This window comes from Pelophylax lessonae, assembly GCF_965119305.1.
Source record: "Pelophylax lessonae genome assembly, chromosome: 9".
NCBI lineage: Eukaryota > Metazoa > Chordata > Amphibia > Anura > Ranidae > Pelophylax > Pelophylax lessonae.
Genome location: NC_138776.1, coordinates 260,839,473 through 260,861,661, shown reverse-complemented (window position 1 = coordinate 260,861,661; position 22,189 = coordinate 260,839,473). Strand labels below are relative to the sequence as shown.

Sequence of the window (22,189 nt, the reverse complement as noted above, 5' to 3'; positions counted from 1 at the left end):
AGGTTGATCTTCAAGCCCTATAGTTATCTGGACAGTCGTTGAACCTTGACAGGCTAATGTTAATGAGCTTGCAGCGAATCATATCTGCCGAATACAGACAGGTCTGATCTCTGAATCTTTTGGTGCCAAAGTAACTTGTGGGACCCCTTAGGTATCAAAAGTGGTGAATAAGGGTGAGGTTTACCAGGATAAGACGACATTGCAAAAGCATTTAGCTGTAATTTAGCCTCTAAGGCTTCTATCTCTGCTTGGCAAGCTGTCATCTCTGCTTGAAGAATTTTGCTTTGAGCTTCCACCTGTGCTTGAAGAGTTTTGCCTTGAGGTTTCATTTCCGCTTGAAGAATATTGCTTTGAGCTTCCATCTGTGCTTGAAGAGTTTTGCCTTGAGGTACCATCTCTGCTTGAAGAATTTTGCTTTAAGCTTCCACCTCTGCTTGAAGAGTTTTACCTTGAGGTTCCATCTTTGCTTGAAGAGTTTTGCCTTGAGCTTCCATCCCTGCTTGAAGAGTTTTGCCTTGAGATCCATCTCCACTTGAAGAATTTTGCTTTGAGCTTCCACCTCTGCTTGAAGAGTTTTGCTTTGAGGTTCCATCTCCACTTGAAGAATTTTGCTTTGAGCTTCCATCCCTGCTTGAAGAGTTTTGCCTTGAGGTTCCATCTCCACTTGAAGAATTTTGCTTTGTGCTTCCATCCCTGCTTGAAGAGTTTTACCTTGAGGTTCCATCTCCACTTGAAGAGTTTTTCCTTGAGCTTCCATCCCTGCTTAAAAAATGTTTTGCCTTGAGATCCATCTCCACTTGAAGAATTTTGCTTTGAGCTTCCACCTCCGCTTGAAGAGTTTTTTGCCTTGAGCTTTCACCTCTGCTTGAAGAGTTTTGCCTTGAGCTTTCACCTCTGCTTGAAGAGTTTTGCCTTGAGGTACCATCTCTGCTTGAAGAATTTTGGTTTTAAGCTTCCACCTCTGCTTGAAGAGTTTTGCCTTGAGGTTCCATCTCCGCTTGAAGAATATTGCATTGAGCTTTCATCCCTGCTTGAAGAGTTTTGCCTTTAGCTTCCACCCCTGCTTGAAGAGTTTTGCCTTGAGCTTCCATCCCTGCTTGAAGAGTTTTGCCTTTAACTTCCATCCCTGCTTGAAGAATTTTGCCTTGAGATCCATCTCCACTTAAAGAGTCTTGCTTTGAGCTTCCATCTCTGCTTGAAGAGTTTTGCTTTGAGCTTCCATCTTTGCTTAAAGAGTCTTGCATTGAGCTTCCATTTCAGCTTCTTTTCTGGCAAAGGAGCTTCACACTTTATTTGCTTCCAGACTTGCACAAGCCTCTATTAGCTTGTCATTTAATGTTGAGTTTCTGTAATTAGAGGATCTAGAGAAACATGCTTTGAGCTTAGTAAATGCGGATTTATGAGATCTGCTCTCCTGCAGTTGAGCAATGCGAAGTTCTGCCTTATCCTTAGTATCTTGCACTAAGAGATCCCTTTGTTGGTTTAGTTCATCTGCCTTAGTTTTCTTAGTCTAAAGAGCCCCCTATATTAGGGTCCTTTAAGAAAGCTGAGTATTTTGCAGACTGCCGCTGGTAGCATTCGAACACTGCCATTAGGCGATATATAGAGTCTCTTAATTCAGCCGGTTGATCAATACAGAGCGGCAAAACTAACATGCAGTATGTAGTTCTGTCCTATAGATCGGACAGGTTGCTGGAGAACGCATCTCTGGAGGGGTTATAGTTTTCTCTAAATTTCTGTGTTGGTTTTATTGTGCGTGTGGTTCTTAAACTTTGCTCTGCGATATCTGCAACATCTGTTCCCTGTACACCTGTGTGGTCAGAGGCATTAAGTATCCGTGTCGATCCAGCGATAATAGTGCTCAAAGCCTTGTCCAAACATTTTTTTTCAAGTGTTGTAAAAAATGGTTACTGTCTTTTTAAGAAGACAAACAGCAGCTTAGGCAGGTGGGATAACAGTCCAATGCAGAGAAACTGTTTTCAGCATGCACAGGTGAAGTGCAGTTGACTATTCTGACTCCAACTGTTGTGACCAAAGACCAAGCAATCTCACACCCTGCCGTCACCTCTACATTATAATGAGCCTAGAGGACGCTCGTGATTTTACAAATATCAATTATGACTTTAGAATAACCGTCTGTAACACACACTGTCACCTCTGACAAGAATGTTTCAGATAGGTTAGCCTATACAGTAGCGCGCTTTCAGGAGACAGGTTCTTTTGGGTCAGTTTGCGTTTAAGAGCTTAGAGACAAAGTTAACACTTTTCAAAATAAGGTTTAATTATAAGAAAGGTTAAAATTGGTGCGAATAAAAATATTTACAGAAAAATGGGTTACAAATAAATAGGGACACAATACAGCAATTTAGAAATATGAATATAAAGAGTGAAAATACTTGCATTAAAACGGTCCTGGTATTACCTTAGTTTCAGAAGCTGAACAGGTATAGTTGCTTAGTTAATGCCAGGTGGCACTTTTTTTTTTGGTCGGGCAGTGTATTTTAATACAACACATGTAACAGCACACCGAGCAATGCACCCAAGCACTAGACGACACTAGCTTAGGTGCAAACAGGAACTCTCTTTATTGTAAATTCACACAGAACATATACACCACACAAAATCAGTCAAGAGCTTGATCACGTTATCCTAAACAATGCGAACTGTAAACAGTAATATCAGTACATCTAATGAACAGCTAGCAGCTAACAGTAACCTATTTAAAAAGTGATCTAATTAACAGTAAGCTAATCAGCAGCCAGTCACCTTGACAAGCCTTGAATAATCAGGGAGCCCACCCCAGACAGTCCAGTGCCTACATAGGAGTACATTACACATGCTGTCTTTCAGGTGTTTAGCTCTCACTTGTGTAATCTGTCCACTAGAAAAGTCATCAAAAGAAAAAGTGGAATTCATTTATCTTCAAAGAGCTTGTGGGACATTGTTGATAACTAATTCTGTCCAAAGTTGAGGAGCTTCTCCAACCCAGTCTGCAGGAGGGCCACCATATTCCCTCTGATCATTACCTGAACAAGATTATTATTACACCCTTCCATCCACTCCAGAAGGGAATCTTTATTGTCTTTATTCAGAGAATTAATCCAAGCCTCGCTCTCAGCGTTCCTCATGTTGTTGTCCTTCATTAGAATGATCTGCTCTCTCCATGGGATCAGAGGCCGAACTGAGATCTTTTCCATGATCTTGCCGGGAGAAGCAGACAAAATCCCCGGGCTCCTCCATGGGCCATAATCAGTAGGTAGAAGGCTTGCCCCTAGTCCCCTCCAAAAGCCTCTGTCCCAGTTGGGTCTGTCACAATATGTAGTAGTTGTTTCTCCGTATTGCATTTCCCGCACTCCGAAAATGAATGAGGCTTGTCACCTGTATGACTTTTCTGGTGTCTATGAAGTTGGCCTTCTCTCGTAATCTCAACATGAATAAGGAAGCTCCCCCATGTGGCTTCTCTGATGTCTAAGAAAACTTCTTCTTTCAGTGAAACTTTTCCAGCAATCTCAACATGAAAAAGGACTCTCCTCCATGTGGCTTCTCTGATGTCTAAGAAGACAACTTCTCTCAGTGAAACTTTTCCCGCAATCTCAACATGAATAAGGACTCTCCCCCATGTGGCTTCTCTGATATCTAAGAAGACTTCTTCTCTCAGTGAAACTTTTCCAGCAATTTCAACATGAAAAAGGACTCTCCCCTATGGGGCTTCTCTAATGTCTAAGAAGACTTCTTCTCTCAGTGAAACTTTTCCCGCAATCTCAACAGGAATAAGGACTCTCCCCCATGTGGCTTCTCTGATGTCTAAGAAGGCTTCTTTTCTCAGTGAAACTTTTCCAGCAATCTCAACATGAAAAAGGACTCTCCCCCATGTGGCTTCTCTGATGTCTAAGAAGACTTCTTTTCTCAGCGAAACATTGGCCACACTCAGAACAGGAAAAGGGTTTCTCCCTTGTGTGAATTCTCTCATGTACACGAAGTTCACCCATCCCAATAAAACATTTCCCGCATTCTGAACATGAAAAAGGACGCTCCCCTGTGTGAATTTTTTGGTGTCTAAGAAGTACTTTTTTATCAGTGAAACGTTTCCCGCACTCCAAACATAAATAGGGACGTTCTCCTGTGTGACTTCTCTGGTGCCCAAGAAGGCTTGCTTTTTGAGCGAAACATTTCCCGCACTCTGAGCATGAATAAGGACGCTCACCCGTGTGAACTTTCTGGTGCCTTAGAAGGTTGCCCTTTTCACTGAAACACTTCCCACACTCTAAACATGGATAAGGACACTCACCTGTGTGAATTCTCTGGTGCGTAAGAAGGTTCCCCTTTTCACTGAAACACTTCCCACACTCTAAACATGGATAAGGACGCTCACCTGTGTGAATTTTCTGATGCCTACAAAGGTCGCCCTTTCTAGTGAAACATTTCCCACACTCCAAACATGAGAATAAACTCTGTCCCCTGTGAAGTCCTTCATGGCCTAAGGAAGGTTCTTTGGGATTGGTTGGATCTTGTGAGTTCTCTTTCCCATGAGATCCTGGATCTGCAGTTACTGTAGATGGCTCCTGGAGATTAGCGTGATCCATTCTCTGATGTTTATGAAGTTCTTCTTTTTGAAGAAAACATTTCCCGCACTCTGAACATGAACATGGATGCTCCACTGTATGAAATCTTTGGTGTCTAAGAAGAACTTGTTTATCACTGAAACATTTCCCGCACTCTGAACACAAATAAGGGCGCTCACCGGTGTGACTTCTTTGGTGTCTAAGAAGGCTTGCTTTCTGGCTGAAACGTTTCCCACACTCTAGGCACGAAAAAGGACGTTCACCTGTGTGAATTTTCTGGTGTGTAAGAAGATTTCCTATGTGAGTGAAACTTTTTCCGCACTCTGAACATGAATAGGGCCTCTCACCTGTGTGACTTCTCTGGTGTACAACAAAGTGGTGTTTATTTATGAAACATTTTCCGCATCCGGAACACGGAAACGGGCGCTCCGTTGTATGAATTCTCTGGTGCATAAGAAGGCTTTGTTTTGAATTATAACATTTCCCGCACTCAGGACATGAATATGGATTCTCGTGCAAGGGACTACTCTGCTGTTTAGTCAGTGGTCTGTTAGTGTGAGATTTCTCGTAATCCAAGGAGGACAATGAGCTCTCTCCTGTGGGACCTCCGTCACATAAAGAAGACTCCTCGGGATTGGATGGATCTGTTGATCTCCCCGCAATGTGAGGTCTCAAATGGATATCAGAAGTCGTATTCTGAGAATGGTTAGAGGATTCCTCAGGATTAGAGGGATCGGTTGATCTCTCCGCAATGTGAGGTCTCATATGGATATGGGAAGTCATATACTGAGAATAGTTAGAGGTTTCCTCAGGATTCGAGGGATCCATTGATTTCTCCAAGTGGTAGGGTCTATGATGCGAAGTTGGAGTAACGGGATTTATTCCTGAAGAACATTGTGTGATGTCATCATCTTCTGCCTTATAATCTTGAGATAACATTGGACCTCTATTTAGAACACCAAATTCATCTGTAAGAAAACAAATTTAAAAAAAATTGAATATTTTTTTCAAGTCTTGCGTTTAGTAGTCACTATATATATATATATATATATATATATATATATAGTATGTTGGGTTCAATCATTACACCAAGCTTTGCATGGATTTCTGCCTTCCTCTGGATCAGCTGTAGGTTTAAGATTTTTTTCTTTTGAGGTGAACACTTTATATACAGTATATGTCTTTTTTCAACCCACGTATACATTCTTTATATTCATAGAAGTAAAATAAAAATGTGAACTGTTTCTGCATTTAGTGTTTATTACTTACTTATGTCCGTATGTAGAGAAGATTCCTCCTGTTTACTTTCCATAATCATCTCCCCCTCCTCCATAGACTGCTGATCTCCACTCACCAACTTCTCTTCTTTAACCTCAACTTTAATGTATTTCAATTCTTCATCCTGAGCCCCAAGAAACCAGAATTTACAAAAGAATAATGTTGCATCATAGCTTAGAATACAATTTTAGGTCTACATGCTCAGTCCCACCTACCTGATGATGGTGAGGGATGGTGTGATCTTCCTGTGTGGAATCCCGGGAATACAGAGGACGGGGACATCTCTCTGGTGGGTTCCCATTACTGGATCCATCTGTAGGAAACACACACACTGACTGAATACATTGTTTCTATGTGTTTATCAGATGATGGGGGATCTAGGTGGATCCTCCGTACTGCTCTCTCCTTTACAATAAAGTCTTCTCTTACCCGGTGATGTGAGGGGCGGCTGATTCTCCATCATGACGTCCTTGTAGAGATCCTTGTGTCCTTCTAAATACTCCCACTCCTCCATGGAGAAATAGACAGTGACATCCTGACACCTTATAGGAACCTGACACACACAATGATACAGTCACCATCCAGACACATCCCTTGTCTGTTACTGGATAATGTCCCAGAATTCCCGGCACCGCTCACCTCTCCTGTCAGCAGATCAATGATGACTTCTACAATCTTCTTTGCTTTTCTCTCAGCTGTCAGGCAGTGAGGTTGAGGCACTGTGTTGTCCCGTGGGATTTAACTGTTGGGTTTTATTGGATCATCGAATATTTTCTTCACTACTTTATAATCCTGTGCAGAATGAGAAAATAATTAATGAAAACTTCCCAAAATCCTTCGCACCTCTCCGGTCAGGTCTGTGTTTTATTAATAGAGATAAGAGTGAGGTCATGTGACCTCCCAGAATCCTCCTCACCTCTCCGGTCAGGTCTGTGTTTTATTAATAGAGATAAAAGTGAGGTCATGTTTTATTAATAGAGAAAATTATTTTCACTATGAAGGGATGAAGGTGTCTCTCCATAGTTTACTAGATCTCTCTTGGACCGCTTGTTATACTATACTACGGGCCCCATATGTCAAGTCACCCAAATTTGACATATTAGTATGGATGTCACACCACTTCCTCAAACTCAAATCTTTCCAAACCTGATCATAGAATTTGACCCCTCCCTTGACTTTTCCATGAGACAGCTTCACCATAGGCCTGTTCACCTGGCTGTAACACCCGTTCTCTGGTGTCCAACTGCCAAAGTTTCCCCACTCCCTCAACAGGGGTCTTCTGTTCCTGCAGCACCCGCTGAAATCGCTTCTCGGCCTTTTGGCTAAGATCAAGTGTAGTATCTGTTCTTATCAGTTGGTATGGACCCTGATGGTTAGTATCGGCAGGGGCTGAAATGAACCGGGGCGCTCCAGACGTCACTGGGGGACCGGGAAGTAGGCACTGTCAGAGAAAGCCGGATGGGTCCGTTGCCTTCTGATTTGAATGGGTCCGCCCCTACCAGTTTGAAGGGAGCGAGAAAACTGGATTGGTTCCGTGGCCAGTTAGTACTGCTCCTGGATGTGATTGGTAAGGAACGGCGGTGGCGGTGGGGGAGCCTTTCCTCCTGGGTTGAATCTGGCCTTGCAAAAGGCTTGTCCCCAGTCGAAGGCAGGTTCTCCCTAAGCTGTCCAAAGTTCTGATGCCTCCTGGTAGGATAGGGCTACGCTTGGTCTGGCCTTTGGGCCGGGGTAGAAAAAGCCCGTAGTGTATGTGCCCCTGGGGTGGCAGCCCAGGGGTGCCTTAATTCTCACTGGTGAGGGGCAGCTCGCCTTGAGTTTTTCGGCACCATGGTCACTGCACCTACGCACACTTTTTTTAAGCACCTGCCTCTTGGGCAAGGCCTTTTGGCTTCGACCAGAGGAATTTTTATTCCGGCCGGAAGGCCTGCCTTTGTATTTTCACAAGGGCACTAATTCACCTCTCCACTTCCCCTCCCCCACCTTTTTGTTTGTGTGTGCCTTTTCTTTGTGGTTTGTCACCTTTCTATCACCTTTTTTCACTTTGCACGACTTGTAGGGTGTGGGTCCTCGGGCCCTACCTTGAGTCTTGGGAGGGGGTGGATATGGCCTTTTGGCTTGGTCCGCCCTCTCTCATGGGGTCTCCCTTCGGGGGAGCCCCACTTAGTACTCGGTGGGGGCTGTTTCGGCAGTCCCCCTGAAGAACGGGGTCAGTCTGGTTCCGGCCAGACAGACCATGAGTACCTCAAATCCCTGTCAGGAGTCTTGCGCCCCGGGGGATCGAGGTTCGGGTCCTACCTCTTCGGAGGGAAGACCACTTTGTTCGCACACCCTGTGCACTTTTTGTGTTCCTCACGTTTGTGTGTGTGCACTTTTTTCACCGGGTGAAGTCTTTTGAGTGTGTTTCACACGCTACGGGCTTAAAAAAAAAAAAAAAAAAATGAGATCAGTGGCACAACTATCAGTCTCTCCACTGATAGGTGTAATCCTAGACTCTGACTTCTCCTCTCCACCCCCCCATTCAATCACCGTCCAAATCTTGACGCCTTTACCGTCATAACTTCTCCAATATGATGGCTCTATATTTAGGATGTATCTGGTCTATAAACCAGAGGCTCTGGATGGGAAGTTGGATACATGGTTCTATATTTGGAATGTATCTGGTCTATAAACCAGAGGCTCTGGATGGACAGTTGGATATATGGCTCTATATTTAGGATGTATCTGGTCTATAAACCAGAGGCTCTGGATGGACAGTTGGATAAATGGTTCTATATTTAGGATGTATCTGGTCTATAAACCAGAGGTTCTGGATGGATAGTTGGATAAATGGTTCTATATTTAGGATGTATCTGGTCTATAAACCAGAGGCTCTGGATGGACAGTTGGATAAATGGTTCTATATTTAGGATGTATCTGGTCTATAAACCAGAGGCTCTGGATGGACAGTTGGATAGATGGATCTATATTTAGGATGTATCCGGTCTATAAACCAAAGGCTCTGGATAGACAGTTGGATAAATGGTTCTATATTTAGGATGTATCCGGTCTATAAACCAGAGGCTATGGATGGACAGTTGGAGAAATGGCTCTTTATTTAGGATGTATCTGGTCTATAAACCAGAGGTTCTGGATGGACAGTTGGATAAATGGTTCTATATTTAGGATGTATCCGGCCTATAAAGCAGAGGCTCTGGATGGACAGTTGGATAAATGGCTCTATATTAAAAAATATATCTGTGTACATATTATAATACTCTATATATATATATGTGTGTGTGTGTATCATCATTTGTTGGAGTTAAAGGACCTCACAGTGCATATGGAGGATGAGGACGGACATGATGGGGGGGGGTTACTGGGTGTATATATGAAATATCTTATTACCTCCTCCCCTGCTGGTTGCAGGAATTTCTCCCTCTGCTTCCTCCCAATTTTCCTCTCACTTGGCACTTCCTTAGCTTCCTTTTAGTATCACTTCCTGTCTGTAGATGACATCACTTCCTGTCTGTAGATTACATCACTTCCTGTCTCCTGCTTTCCAATGACAATAAGTGAGATCACCACCTTGTGGAGAAAATACAAACTGCAGCGTGTGTTTTTTTTAAACTACTGTATTATGACTGCTTCTTCTTGGAGTGTTCTTCAGGACAAGCATACCCTCTGGTACTTGGTTGCCACCAGATCTTGGTAGACAGTGCTATAGTTGCTAGTCTATTGGTACAAGAGAATGAGTTTAGGTATCAGATCTCGGAAATGGAGTGAAAAAGTGTATCCCAATAAGTGTATATTGACTGTCTACTGTCGTAGCGTCTACAAATTATGGGATATATACTGGAATGTTTATTCTTTCATTTTTTTCTCAATACTAGTAATGGTGGCAATCATCAACTTATAGTGGGACTGTAATAGTGCGGCGAACAATCTGATGCTAACAGACGCCCCATCGTGTACAATGTAAGTGATCCGGTGCTGCGAGGCCGCTCCGCTGCAGTAACTCTGCGGTCGGGGGTCTGCAAGCCAATAAAGTTTTTTTAGTGCGATTGATGCTGTGGTTATTTTAAACCCAAACACCTCCGGATGTGCCATGGTAGGGCACACATTTCGGGGGCATAGTGAGGGTGAAAACACATTGGAATGCACAGATACCATTTTTTTTCTATACAGAGTATGAGTACTGATACTTACCAATTTTCAATACCTATTGCCAAGGAAGAGTAGGTAGTGGAGTGGTTTGGTAGGGGGGGGCAGGGGTGGTTGGGATCGAAAAGGCTGTGATTGCTGGGGGGGGGGGGGGGCAGAGAGGATTATTGGGAGATTTTTGTTTTTGGATGGCTGGAATGGACCTCTGTAGGTGGTAGAGGATAGGGCATAAAGCCTGGGCTTTGTATTGGTTGGCCAGTTATTCATTTGCAGCAGTGGTGGCTTTAGGAGTTTTCACCCTCACTATGCCCCGAAATGTGTGCCCTACTGAATTTTGAATAGAATAAATTTGAATTCAAACAGAAAAGAATAGAATATAAATAAATAGAAAAAAAAAATAATTGAATAGATCAGAACAAATAATAGAAAATAATAGAATTGAAGGAATATAACAAGAAATAATAAAAACAATAAAACAACCGTTTTCCAAAAAATTTGAATAGAATAAATTTGAATAGAATAGAAAAGAATATAATAGAATAGAAAAAAGAATAAAGAAAAACAATAAAAACAATAAATCAACCGTTTTCCAAAAATTTGAATAGAATAAATTTGAATAGAATAGAAAAGAATATAATAGAATAGAAAAAAGAATAAAGAAAAACAATAAAAACAATAAATCAACCGTTTTCCAAAAATTTGAATAGAATAAATTTGAATAGAATAGAAAAGAATATAATAGAATAGAATAGAAAAAAGAATAAAGAAAAACAATACAAACAATAAATCAACCGTTTTCCAAAAATTTGAATAGAATAAATTTGAATAGAATAGAAAAGAATAGAATAGAATAGAAAAAAGAATAAAGAAAAACAATAAAAACAATAAATCAACTGTTTTCCAAAAATTTGAATAGAATAAATTTGAATAGAATAGAAAAGAATAGAATAGAATAGAAAAAAGAATAAAGAAAAACAATAAAAACAATAAATCAACCGTTTTCCAAAAATTTGAATAGAATAAATTTGAATAGAATAGAAAAGAATAGAATAGAATAGAAAAAAGAATAAAGAAAAACAATAAAAACAATAAATCAACCGTTTTCCAAAAATTTGAATAGAATAAATTTGAATAGAATAGAAAAGAATATAATAGAATAGAAAAAAGAATAAAGAAAAACAATAAAAACAATAAATCAACCGTTTTCCAAAAATTTGAATAGAATAAATTTGAATAGAATAGAAAAGAATATAATAGAATAGAAAAAAGAATAAAGAAAAACAATAAAAACAATAAATCAACTGTTTTCCAAAAATTTGAATAGAATAAATTTGAATAGAATAGAAAAGAATATATTAGAATAGAAAAAAGAATAAAGAAAAACAATAAAAACAATAAATCAACCGTTTTCCAAAAATTTGAATAGAATAAATTTGAATAGAATAGAAAAGAATATAATAGAATAGAAAAAAGAATAAAGAAAAACAATAAAAACAATAAATCAACCGTTTTCCAAAAATTTGAATAGAATAAATTTGAATAGAATAGAAAAGAATATAATAGAATAGAAAAAAGAATAAAGAAAAACAATAAAAACAATAAATCAACCGTTTTCCAAAAATTTGAATAGAATAAATTTGAATAGAATAGAAAAGAATATAATAGAATAGAAAAAAGAATAAAGAAAAACAATAAAAACAATAAATCAACCGTTTTCCAAAAATTTGAATAGAATAAATTTGAATAGAATAGAAAAGAATATAATAGAATAGAAAAAAGAATAAAGAAAAACAATAAAAACAATAAATCAACCGTTTTCCAAAAATTTGAATAGAATAAATTTGAATAGAATAGAAAAGAATATAATAGAATAGAAAAAAGAATAAAGAAAAACAATAAAAACAATAAATCAACCGTTTTCCAAAAATTTGAATAGAATACATTTGAATAGAATAGAAAAGAATAGAATAGAATAGAAAAAAAATAGAATAAAATAGAAAGATTATAACCTTCTTCTGAAATTTGAATTTCAAATGAATTCAAATTTGAATATAATGGAAAAGAACAGAATAGAAAAGAATAGAATAGAGTAAATAAAACAATAGCATAGAATAGAAGGAATATAACCATTTCCCAAAATTCTATAAGAATAAATTTGAATTCAAATAGAATAGAAAATAAAATAAAAGAATAGAATTGACGAGAACAGATAAGAATAGAATAGAGTAGAAAGGATATAATCATCTTCCGAAATTCAAATTTCGAATAGAATAAATTTGAATTCAAACAGTAAAGAAAAGAATAGAAAAAAAAATAAAACAATTGAATGGATCAGAACAAATAATAGAATAGAATAGAATAGAAGGAATATAACAATAAAACCATTTTTCAAAAATGTTAATCGAATAAAATTGAATAGAATAGAAAAGAATAGAATAGAAAAGAATAAAATAAGAAAAGAAAAGAATAGAAAGAAACACTCAAATAGAATGGAACAGAAAGAATAAAACCATCTTCCAAAATTCAAATTTGGAATAGAATAAATTTGATTTTTTTAAATGGAATTCGATTCAAATTCAAATTGATTCGAATTTTCCAAATGTGTTTGAATTTATGTCACTTCCGAAAACAAATTAAACTAAACAACTTTATGTAAATATTAAACAAAATATATATTTTTTTTTATTTCTGCACATGTCTAATTTGAATATTCATTATTTTAGAAGTGTTTTTTGCCTCTTGATATAAGAGAGCTTTACATATTCCTATTTTTCCCTCCTCGTATTCTTTTTCTACTTTTTTTTTATTTATGATTTTTTATTGTGCATTGAGATGTAGTTGTGATTTTTTTTTTTTTACATGTATATGTTATTTTTGTTAGCGACATCTACAGGTGTGTTAGGTAAGCTGGCTGTGATGTAATTGATGATATTTATATGTAATGATGCCAGTTTGACGTTATGATTCAGCCGCTTGTGGTGTCCCCGAGGCAGGAAGTGCCTGTTTTCCTTATCGTGTCCCGATGTGCTCAGAAGTGTCACTTCCTGTTCCGATATGCGAGGAATGAGAAGTTGCCAGTGAATGGGCCTCTCCGTGTTAGCTTCAGAGGAAGGGCGCGGGTAACTTCCTGTCTAGGTTTTCCAGCAGCCTTTTGATTTCTTTAGTGGCAGAGCTCTCAGCAGGAGATATCATATCGTGTCTCATATTGCCGCCTTGTATGCTATTGATGGAAAGGAAAAGGAACAATTGTATCAAATACTTACCGTAATTTTCCTATCTGTCAGTGGAACGCAGAGTCTAGACAGGAAGTGATAAAGAGACAGGAAGTGATGTCATGTATAATTAGGAAGTTCTAAATGCCAGGCCAAGTCGGGAGGAAGTAGAGAGGAGACATCGCTGGAACTGGCAGCAGAGGAGGTAATAAGATATTATTTTATATTTACACCCAGTAACCCCCCGTCATGTTTCGTCCTCCATAGTCACTGTGACGTCTTTTATCTCCAGGACATACATTTTAAATAAAGAGCCATTTATCCAACTGTCCATCCAGAGCCTCTGGTTTATAGACCGGATACATCCTAAATATAGAACCATTTATCCAACTGTCCATCCAGAGCCTCTGGTTTATAGACCGGATACATCCTAAATATAGAACCATTTATCCAACTGTCCATCCAGAGCCTCTGGTTTATAGACCAGATACATCCTAAATATAGAACCATCTATCCAACTGTCCATCCAGAGCCTCTGGTTTATAGACCGGATACATCCTAAATATAGAACCATTTATCCAACTGTCCATCCAGAGCCTCTGGTTTATAGACCAGATATATCCTAAATATAGAACTATTTATCCAACTGTCCATCCAGAGCCTCTGGTTTATAGACCGGATACATCCTAAATATAGAACCATTTATCCAACTGTCCATCCAGAGCCTCTGGTTTATAGACCGGATACATCCTAAATATAGAGCCATATATCCAACTGTCCATCCAGAGCCTCTGGTTTATAGACGGGATACATCCTAAATATAGAGCCATTTATCCAACTGTCCATGAAGAGCCTCTGGTTTATAGACCAGATACATCCTAAATATAGAGCCATTTATCCAACTGTCCATCCAGAGCCTCTGGTTTATAGACCAGATACATCCTAAATATAGAACCATTTATCCAACTGTCCATCCAGAGCCTCTGGTTTATAGACTGGATACATCCTAAATATAGAACCATTTATCCAACTGTCCATCCAGAGCCTCTGGTTTATAGACCAGATACATCCTAAATATAGAGCCATTTATCCAACTGTCCATGAAGAGCCTCTGGTTTATAGACCAGATACATCCTAAATATAGAGCAATTTATCCAACTGTCCATCCAGAGCCTCTGGTTTATAGACCGGATACATCCTAAATATAGAACCATTTATCCAACTGTCCATCCAGAGCCTCTGGTTTATAGACCAGATACATCCTAAATATAGAACCATTTATCCAACTGTCCATCCAGAGTCTCTGGTTTATAGACCGGATACATCCTAAATAAAGAGCCATTTATCCAACTGTCCATCCAGAGCCTCTGGTTTATAGACCAGATACATCCTAAATATAGAACCATTTATCCAACTGTCCATCCAGAGTCTCTGGTTTATAGACCGGATACATCCTAAATAAAGAGCCATTTATCCAACTGTCCATCCAGAGCCTCTGGTTTATAGACCAGATACATCCTAAATATAGAACCATTTATCCAACTGTCCATCCAGAGTCTCTGGTTTATAGACCGGATACATCCTAAATATAGAACCATTTATCCAACTGTCCATCCAGAGCCTCTGGTTTATAGACCGGATATATCCTAAATATAGAACCATTTATCCAACTGTCCATCCAGAGTCTCTGGTTTATAGACCGGATACATCCTAAATATAGAACCATTTATCCAACTGTCCATCCAGAGCCTCTGGTTTATAGACCAGATACATCCTAAATATAGAACCATCTATCCAACTGTCCATCCAGAGCCTCTGGTTTATAGACTGGATACATCCTAAATATAGAACCATTTATCCAACTGTCCATCCAGAGCCTCTGGTTTATAGACCAGATATATCCTAAATATAGAACTATTTATCCAACTGTCCATCCAGAGCCTCTGGTTTATAGACCGGATACATCCTAAATATAGAACCATTTATCCAACTGTCCATCCAGAGCCTCTGGTTTATAGACCGGATACATCCTAAATATAGAACCATTTATCCAACTGTCCATCCAGAGCCTCTGGTTTATAGACCAGATACATCCTAAATATAGAACCATCTATCCAACTGTCCATCCAGAGCCTCTGGTTTATAGACTGGATACATCCTAAATATAGAACCATTTATCCAACTGTCCATCCAGAGCCTCTGGTTTATAGACCAGATATATCCTAAATATAGAACTATTTATCCAACTGTCCATCCAGAGCCTCTGGTTTATAGACCGGATACATCCTAAATATAGAACCATTTATCCAACTGTCCATCCAGAGCCTCTGGTTTATAGACCGGATACATCCTAAATATAGAACCATTTATCCAACTGTCCATCCAGAGCCTCTGGTTTATAGACCAGATACATCCTAAATATAGAACCATTTATCCAACTGTCCATCCAGAGCCTCTGGTTTATAGACCAGATATATCCTAAATATAGAACTATTTATCCAACTGTCCATCCAGAGCCTCTGGTTTATAGACCGGATACATCCTAAATATAGAACCATTTATCCAACTGTCCATCCAGAGCCTCTGGTTTATAGACCGGATACATCCTAAATATAGAGCCATATATCCAACTGTCCATCCAGAGCCTCTGGTTTATAGACGGGATACATCCTAAATATAGAACCATTTATCCAACTGTCCATCCAGAGCCTCTGGTTTATAGACCAGATACATCCTAAATATAGAACCATCTATCCAACTGTCCATCCAGAGCCTCTGGTTTATAGACCGGATACATCCTAAATATAGAGCCATATATCCAACTGTCCATCCAGAGCCTCTGGTTTATAGACGGGATACATCCTAAATATAGAGCCATTTATCCAACTGTCCATGAAGAGCCTCTGGTTTATAGACCGGATACATCCTAAATATAGAACCATTTATCCAACTGTCCATCCAGAGCCTCTGGTTTATGGACCGGATACATTCTAAATATAGAGCCATTTATCCAACTGTCCATCCAGAGCCTCTGGTTTATAGACCAGATACATCCTAAATATAGAGCCATTTATCCAACTGTCCATCCAGAGCCTCTGGTTTATAGACCAGATACATCCTAAATATAGAGCCATTTATCCAACTGTCCATCCAGAGCCTCTGGTTTATAGACCGGATACATCCTAAATATAGAACCATTTATCCAACTATCCATCCAGAGCCTCTGGTTTATAGACCGGATACATCCTAAATATAGAACCATTTATCCATCCCCCATAAAGCTGTCTCGGGGTTGTTGGCTCTCATCACTGTGAGATAATGGACATTATGTCTTCTCTGGATCAGGATATGGGGAGGAAGAAGACTGAACTACAGTAGAAGTTCTAATGGAGGCAGCAGAAGGAATGAACATCCCTACAGAACATAGAATAAGGGATAAAGCTCCTGATTTGTGTGATTTGATGGAAGTGATCCTACAATTCTCTACCTCACAGTATGTTAGTGGGGGATTGTTGATTCTCTTTGGCTTCTCACCATAACTGTACCGGTTGTCTTACCTTATTCATGGGATCCTGAGCACCAATCACAGCACAGATGCCCCCAGACCTATTTTGGTGGAGTTGGCTGTCGGGGTGACATCAATGTGCACAGTACATGCAGTATAATAGGACGGGGCTCACAATATAGACATTCCCGGCCTCTGTGCACAACGTCATGTCTACATATCCTCCATCATACACGGTCAGTGATTCTCTTTAATCCAATATTAATAAGGTAATTCTTCTCATTAAAAGCAAACTTGACACTTGATTTTCACTCCCGTCCTTTTCTTCTTGATATTGGTCACCTAGGCAGAAAGTGGAAGGTCACAGATAGAAGAAAGTCCTAAAAGAAGTTCCAACTCTTCTCCACTCACTCCAGACCTAAACTAAAAGGCATTGGTTAGAGTTCTACATTTAAAAAGAATCTATGATACAGTCCAGATAATTCTCATTTTCTTATCCGTCTACAGAGAGGAGAGTCCTGTATAGGTCAAGCAAAGGTGAGGAGGATTCTGGGAATTCTGTAATGATGATTGTTACTTTCTCTTTTTACATATAAAATACTAAAGAAAACATCTGGTGATCCATTAACACCCAGCAGTCGTCTTCACAGGACATCACCCATCACCGTGCCTTCACCTCACTGCCTGACAACAGAGGTAACCAGTGCCAAGAAGGTTCTAGAAGTCACCAACAAGATCACTGATCTGCTGACAGGAGAGGTGAGCGGTGCCGGGAATTCTGGGACATTATCCAGTAACAGACAAGGGATGTGTCTGGATGGTGACTGTATCATTGTGTGTGTCAGGTTCCTATAAGGTGTCAGGATGTCACTGTCTATTTCTCCATGGAGGAGTGGGAGTATTTAGAAGGACACAAGGATCTCTACAAGGACGTCATGATGGAGAATCAGCCGCCCCTCACATCACCGGGTAAGAGGAGACTTTATTGTAAAGGAGAGAGCAGTACGGAGGATCCACCTAGATCCCCCATCATCTGATAAACACATAGAAACAATGTATTCAGTCAGTGTGTGTGTTTCCTACAGATGGATCCAGTAATGGGAACCCACCTGAGAGATGTCCCCATCCTCCGTATTCCCGGGACTCCACACAGGAAGATCACACCATCCCCCATCATCATCAGGTAGGTGGGACTCAGCATGTAGACTAGGGTTGCACCGACATCAGGATCAGCCCCGATACTAAGCATTTGCACAAGCATCGGTACTCGTGCAAATGCCTCTGATACTAGAAACCGATACTTTCAGGCTCGGTTCTTTCAGCTGTCAGCGGGATTCCCCCACTGACAGCTGAAATGTACACAAAAGAATGCCAGCAATTATCAGTCGTTAAAGTGGAGTTCCACCCTAAATTTATACTTACCTCCATCTTCTCGCTCCGGGTCACCTGAAAAACAAATGGATAATCGCAATTTTTTTTTTTTTTTTAACTTGCCTCGTTTAGAAGAAAATATACTTACCTTACTTCCTTCTTCCTCCCCTCGGCGGCCTTCCTGGCTTTTCAATGATTCCTGGGAGCTGAACGTCATCGTCGCAGCGGCCCGACGTCGGTTCCAGTGCGCGCGCGTCATTCCCTTCTAAACAGCTTCTGGGCATGCCCAGAAGCTGTGGAGGGATGACGCGTGCGCACCGGAACTGACAGCGGGGCCGGTGCAGTGCATCGTGGGACCGAAAAAGACGGAAGAGGACCGCAGAAGAGGATCGTGCTGGCTTCAAGATGCCCACACCTGAGATGGCAGCGCTGGACAATACTTTTTCAAGGTAAGTATTTCCTCTATCTCCGTTGACGTCTGTTTAGAGGAAACGCGTCAGGAAGGAGCGCCGCATCGTCATCACCAGTCGCCGCAGACCGCGCTGCAGACGGCCACGGCCTCTCTCTTATCGGTTTTGATTTCTTGTGACCACAGAAGAAACTACCTATGTAAGTGCATCTGATTTTTTGTTGTAATAAATACTAGAGGTACTGCACTATGGTCTGGTTTTTGTTTCTGTGAGACACGTGCGGAAGTCTTCACCCGTGACAATAGAGAGACATCGCCCAGAGTGTGGATGACCACCAGAGAGGCACCACGATATTAGTGTGATATTAGCCCTACTACTGTGCGATCTGGTAAGAGGCTGAACCTCCCACTTGAGTGCTTCACCTGCTCTCCTGAATATCTACTATACTGCTGAGCTGACATTTCGCCCTTGACCTTCTTCCTTCTGGTAAGGGGCTAGTCCCCAATAAGGTGGTGGAACCTATCTGCACCCGACAAGTCCAGGGGAATCTGCTGTGTGGATTTCACCACAAACTTGTGTGGGAATAGCTGGGACTATATGCACCTTCCACCTTTTTTTTCCTACGTTTTGTACACATCATACAGTGGTGGCAACGATTGAATTAATTGACACTTTATGTTGAGATTCACTCCAGTGTACACGTTCGTGTTCTTCTTTGATTTTCACCTGAGTGACATTTACCCAATCACGATTTTATTCATCACGTTTATGTTTATGCATATGAGTATATAATGCTTTATTGTATACACACTTGATTGTACATCAACCCAGGCACACATCACAGGAGTGTGGTAGATACTTATTGTAGTATCATATTTACCTCCTGATTTGTGTGTGAATTTAGCGCACCTGATTTTTTCTTATTAATCTTTATCCCCATTTGGTTCTAAGGTTGCAGCTTTATTAATTTCACAGATCCTGCGCACAATTTTTTACATACACAAGTATTTCTTCTTGCAGGTAAGTGTAACCCGGGACAGATCAGAGGCTATCCATTGTGGAATGTACTAGCCCTGACTGTCCCGGGGGGATTTTTATTAAAAAAAAGTATTCCCAGGGTGGAACTCCACTTTAAGGAGTGGGGCCACCATGTTCTTAACAACTGATGACATTTCAACTGTCAGCGGAAGTCCCCTATCCCTTCCTCCTCCTTCTTCCCTCCCCCCCCAGCTTTCACTTCTGCCTGTTGCTTCCCCCTTCCCTCCGCCAGCTGTAACCTCTGCCCCTATGTCTTTCCAGCTCCCTCCTCCACCCCCACGACTCCTAGCCCAAACCAGCCTCCATCTCTTCCAACATTGTCCTCAACTCCTAAAGCCTCCACTGCTGCAAATGATATAACGGGTCCAACCAATACATAGCCCAGCCTTTATGCCCTATCCTCTACCACCTACCACCTCCAGAGGTCCCTTCCGGCCAGCCAGCAATCTCCCAATAACCCCCCCCCCCCCTCCTAGTGATCACAGCCTTTTCCATCCCAACCACCCCCCTTCCTACTCTTGGCAATAGGTTTTGGGAATTCGTATCGGTGAATATCAGTACTCATACTCGGTGTTAAAAAAAAATGGTATCGGTGCATCCCTTATGTAGATCTAAAAATGTATTCTAAGCAAAAAGATGACATTCTTCTATGTATTTTATTGTTCCTTTTTACAAATGTATTCTATCATCTTTGTGGTTTAGGATGAGGAACTGAAAGACATCAAAGCTAACATTAAAGAAGAAGAAGAGATGTTCATGAGAGATCAGCAATCTATGAAGGAGGGAGGTCCTCTGTATTCCCGGGATTCCACACAGGAAGATCACACCATCCCTCACCATCATCAGGTAGATGGAAAAAACATAAAAGTGACTCTAGATTGTATGAGATTATATTCTTCTCCCGGCCTATTGTTCCTCACATTTCTAAGTTTTTTTTTTTTCTTTTCTTTCTGTTGGTTTAGCATGAAGAACAGATGTATGTGAAAGATAAGGTTAAAGAGGAAGAAGAGGAGATGACTGTGATGGGTTTTCAGGAGTCTACAGAGAAAGTTGGGATGATGGTGACAACTAAAGAGGAGGAACCTTCTGTAGATATCAGCACAGGTGAGTAATAAACACTAATTACAGAAACCGTTCAAGTATATACGGCGATGATTAAGGATCTGTGGACCTTGTATTAGTTTAAATGACCTCTACAAGGACGTTATGATGGAGAATCGGCCGCCCCTCACATCATCGGGTAAGAGGAGACTCTATTGAAAAGGAAAGAGCAGTACGGAGGGCCCACCTAGATCCCCCATCATCTGATAAACACATAGAAACAATGTATTCAGTCAGTGTGTGTGTTTCCTACAGATGGATCCAGTAATGGGAACCCACCAGAGAGATGTCCCCGTCCTCTGTATTCCCGGGATTCCACACAGGAGGATCCCACCATCCCTCACCATCATCAGGTAGGAGGACTCTGTGTATAGAACACAGAAATTACACACAGAAAAAAGCAGTGCCGAATCGCAAAAAAAATGGCCTGGTCATTAACGGGGTAAATCCTTCCGGGGCTGAAGTGGTTAATAGATGTTTTCTATTATTTTTGGGTTTAGGGTGAAGAACGTATTAATATAAAAGCTGAAGTTAAAGAGGAAGAAGTAGAAAGATATGTGGGGGGTGAGCACTCATCCACGGAGGAGGTCGGAATGATTATGAAAAGTCAACTGGACGAAATGTCTCTACCTATTGATACAAGTAAGTATAGGCACTATGGAAGAAACAGTTCACAGTCTCTATTTACTTCTGTGTATAAGGATTGTAGTTTAAGGAAAAATGTTAGATAATTATCAGATCTTCATATCATCCTAAACATATGCTTGCCTAATAAAGGGTTAATGTGTGGTGTTGCAAGAGTTACCACTTGGTGCTCTGATGTCCCTTTCCCCACATGTGTCACTTCCTGCTTCTTTAGTAATATATGTAGGAGGAGACCGGACCTTGTGGTCTGTCCGTGTATTGGAGGTGATCAGTGAGGATGCTGTAAAGAGGTGAACTGAACTGTGTGGTGGAGTTTCCCCTTAGCGGGACCCCGGGATGGGTTCCGAGGACCAGGCTTTTGATGCTATTTACTGAGATGCAACTAAGCTATAAAAAGTTATGGTGAGCGCCACACAGAACAGCCAAATCCAGTACATGGAGTGGAAATCCAATTATTTCGTATATCACTCAAATGTACTCCTATGGAAGTTTTTACTCAAGAGTAACCATCGGATTTGAGTTATGAAGAAGAGGAGGGAGAACTGGGGAACGAAATGGACAGTCCATTTTACCCTTGAGGTTATGACGTAAAGCGTGGTGGTAACCATCTGATTTGAGTTACGAAGAAGAGAAGGGAGAACTGGGGAACGAAATGGACAGTCCATTTTACCCTTGAGGTTATGACGTAAAGCGTGGTGGTAACCATCTGATTTGAGTTACGAAGAAGAGGAGGGAGAACTGGGGAATGAAATGGACAGTCCATTTTACCCTTGAGGTTATGACGTAAAGCGTGGTGGTAACCATCTGATTTGAGTTACGAAGAAGAGAAGGGAGAACTGGGGAATGAAATGGACAGTCCATTTTACCCTTGAGGTTATGATGTAAAGCTTGGTGGTAACCATCTGATTTGAGTTACGAAGAAGAGAA

At 40.5% G+C, this 22,189-nt stretch overlaps 3 protein-coding genes across 3 annotated transcripts in view; 1 reads left to right on the top strand and 2 right to left on the bottom strand.

The window, feature by feature from the left end:
- LOC309564419 (uncharacterized protein) overlaps positions 1-22,189 on the bottom strand; it is a gene marked incomplete at its 3' end in the record, with an annotated part of 909,898 nt that overhangs the window by 553,984 nt on the left and 333,725 nt on the right.
- Positions 3,418-5,910, bottom strand: LOC309562965 (uncharacterized protein). The gene is made up of 2 exons (XM_082267292.1): positions 5,832-5,910; positions 3,418-5,530 (listed from the first exon to the last, which is right to left on the bottom strand). The coding sequence occupies exons 1-2, from the start codon at positions 5,893-5,895 to the stop codon at positions 3,846-3,848; spliced, it is 1,749 nt and encodes a 582-aa protein (XP_082123418.1). The 5' UTR covers positions 5,896-5,910; the 3' UTR covers positions 3,418-3,845.
- The window catches only part of LOC309563476 (uncharacterized protein), a 51,284-nt gene continuing 46,389 nt past the window's right edge, over positions 17,295-22,189 (top strand). Inside the window, exon 1 of the mRNA XM_082267869.1 lies at positions 17,295-17,456. The gene's annotated coding sequence lies outside the window, so the exon portion shown is untranslated. The remainder of the gene's footprint in view (positions 17,457-22,189) is intronic.

Excerpts from the sequence above, each read along its gene's own strand:
- LOC309562965 (XM_082267292.1), bottom strand. The coding sequence starts at position 5,895 with ATGGAGGAGGGGGAGATGATTATGGAAAGTAAACAGGAGGAATCTTCT. Across the intron at positions 5,531-5,831 it reads TTCTCTACATACGGACATAA|ATGAATTTGGTGTTCTAAAT; the intron begins GTAAGTAATAAA and ends GTTTTCTTACAG.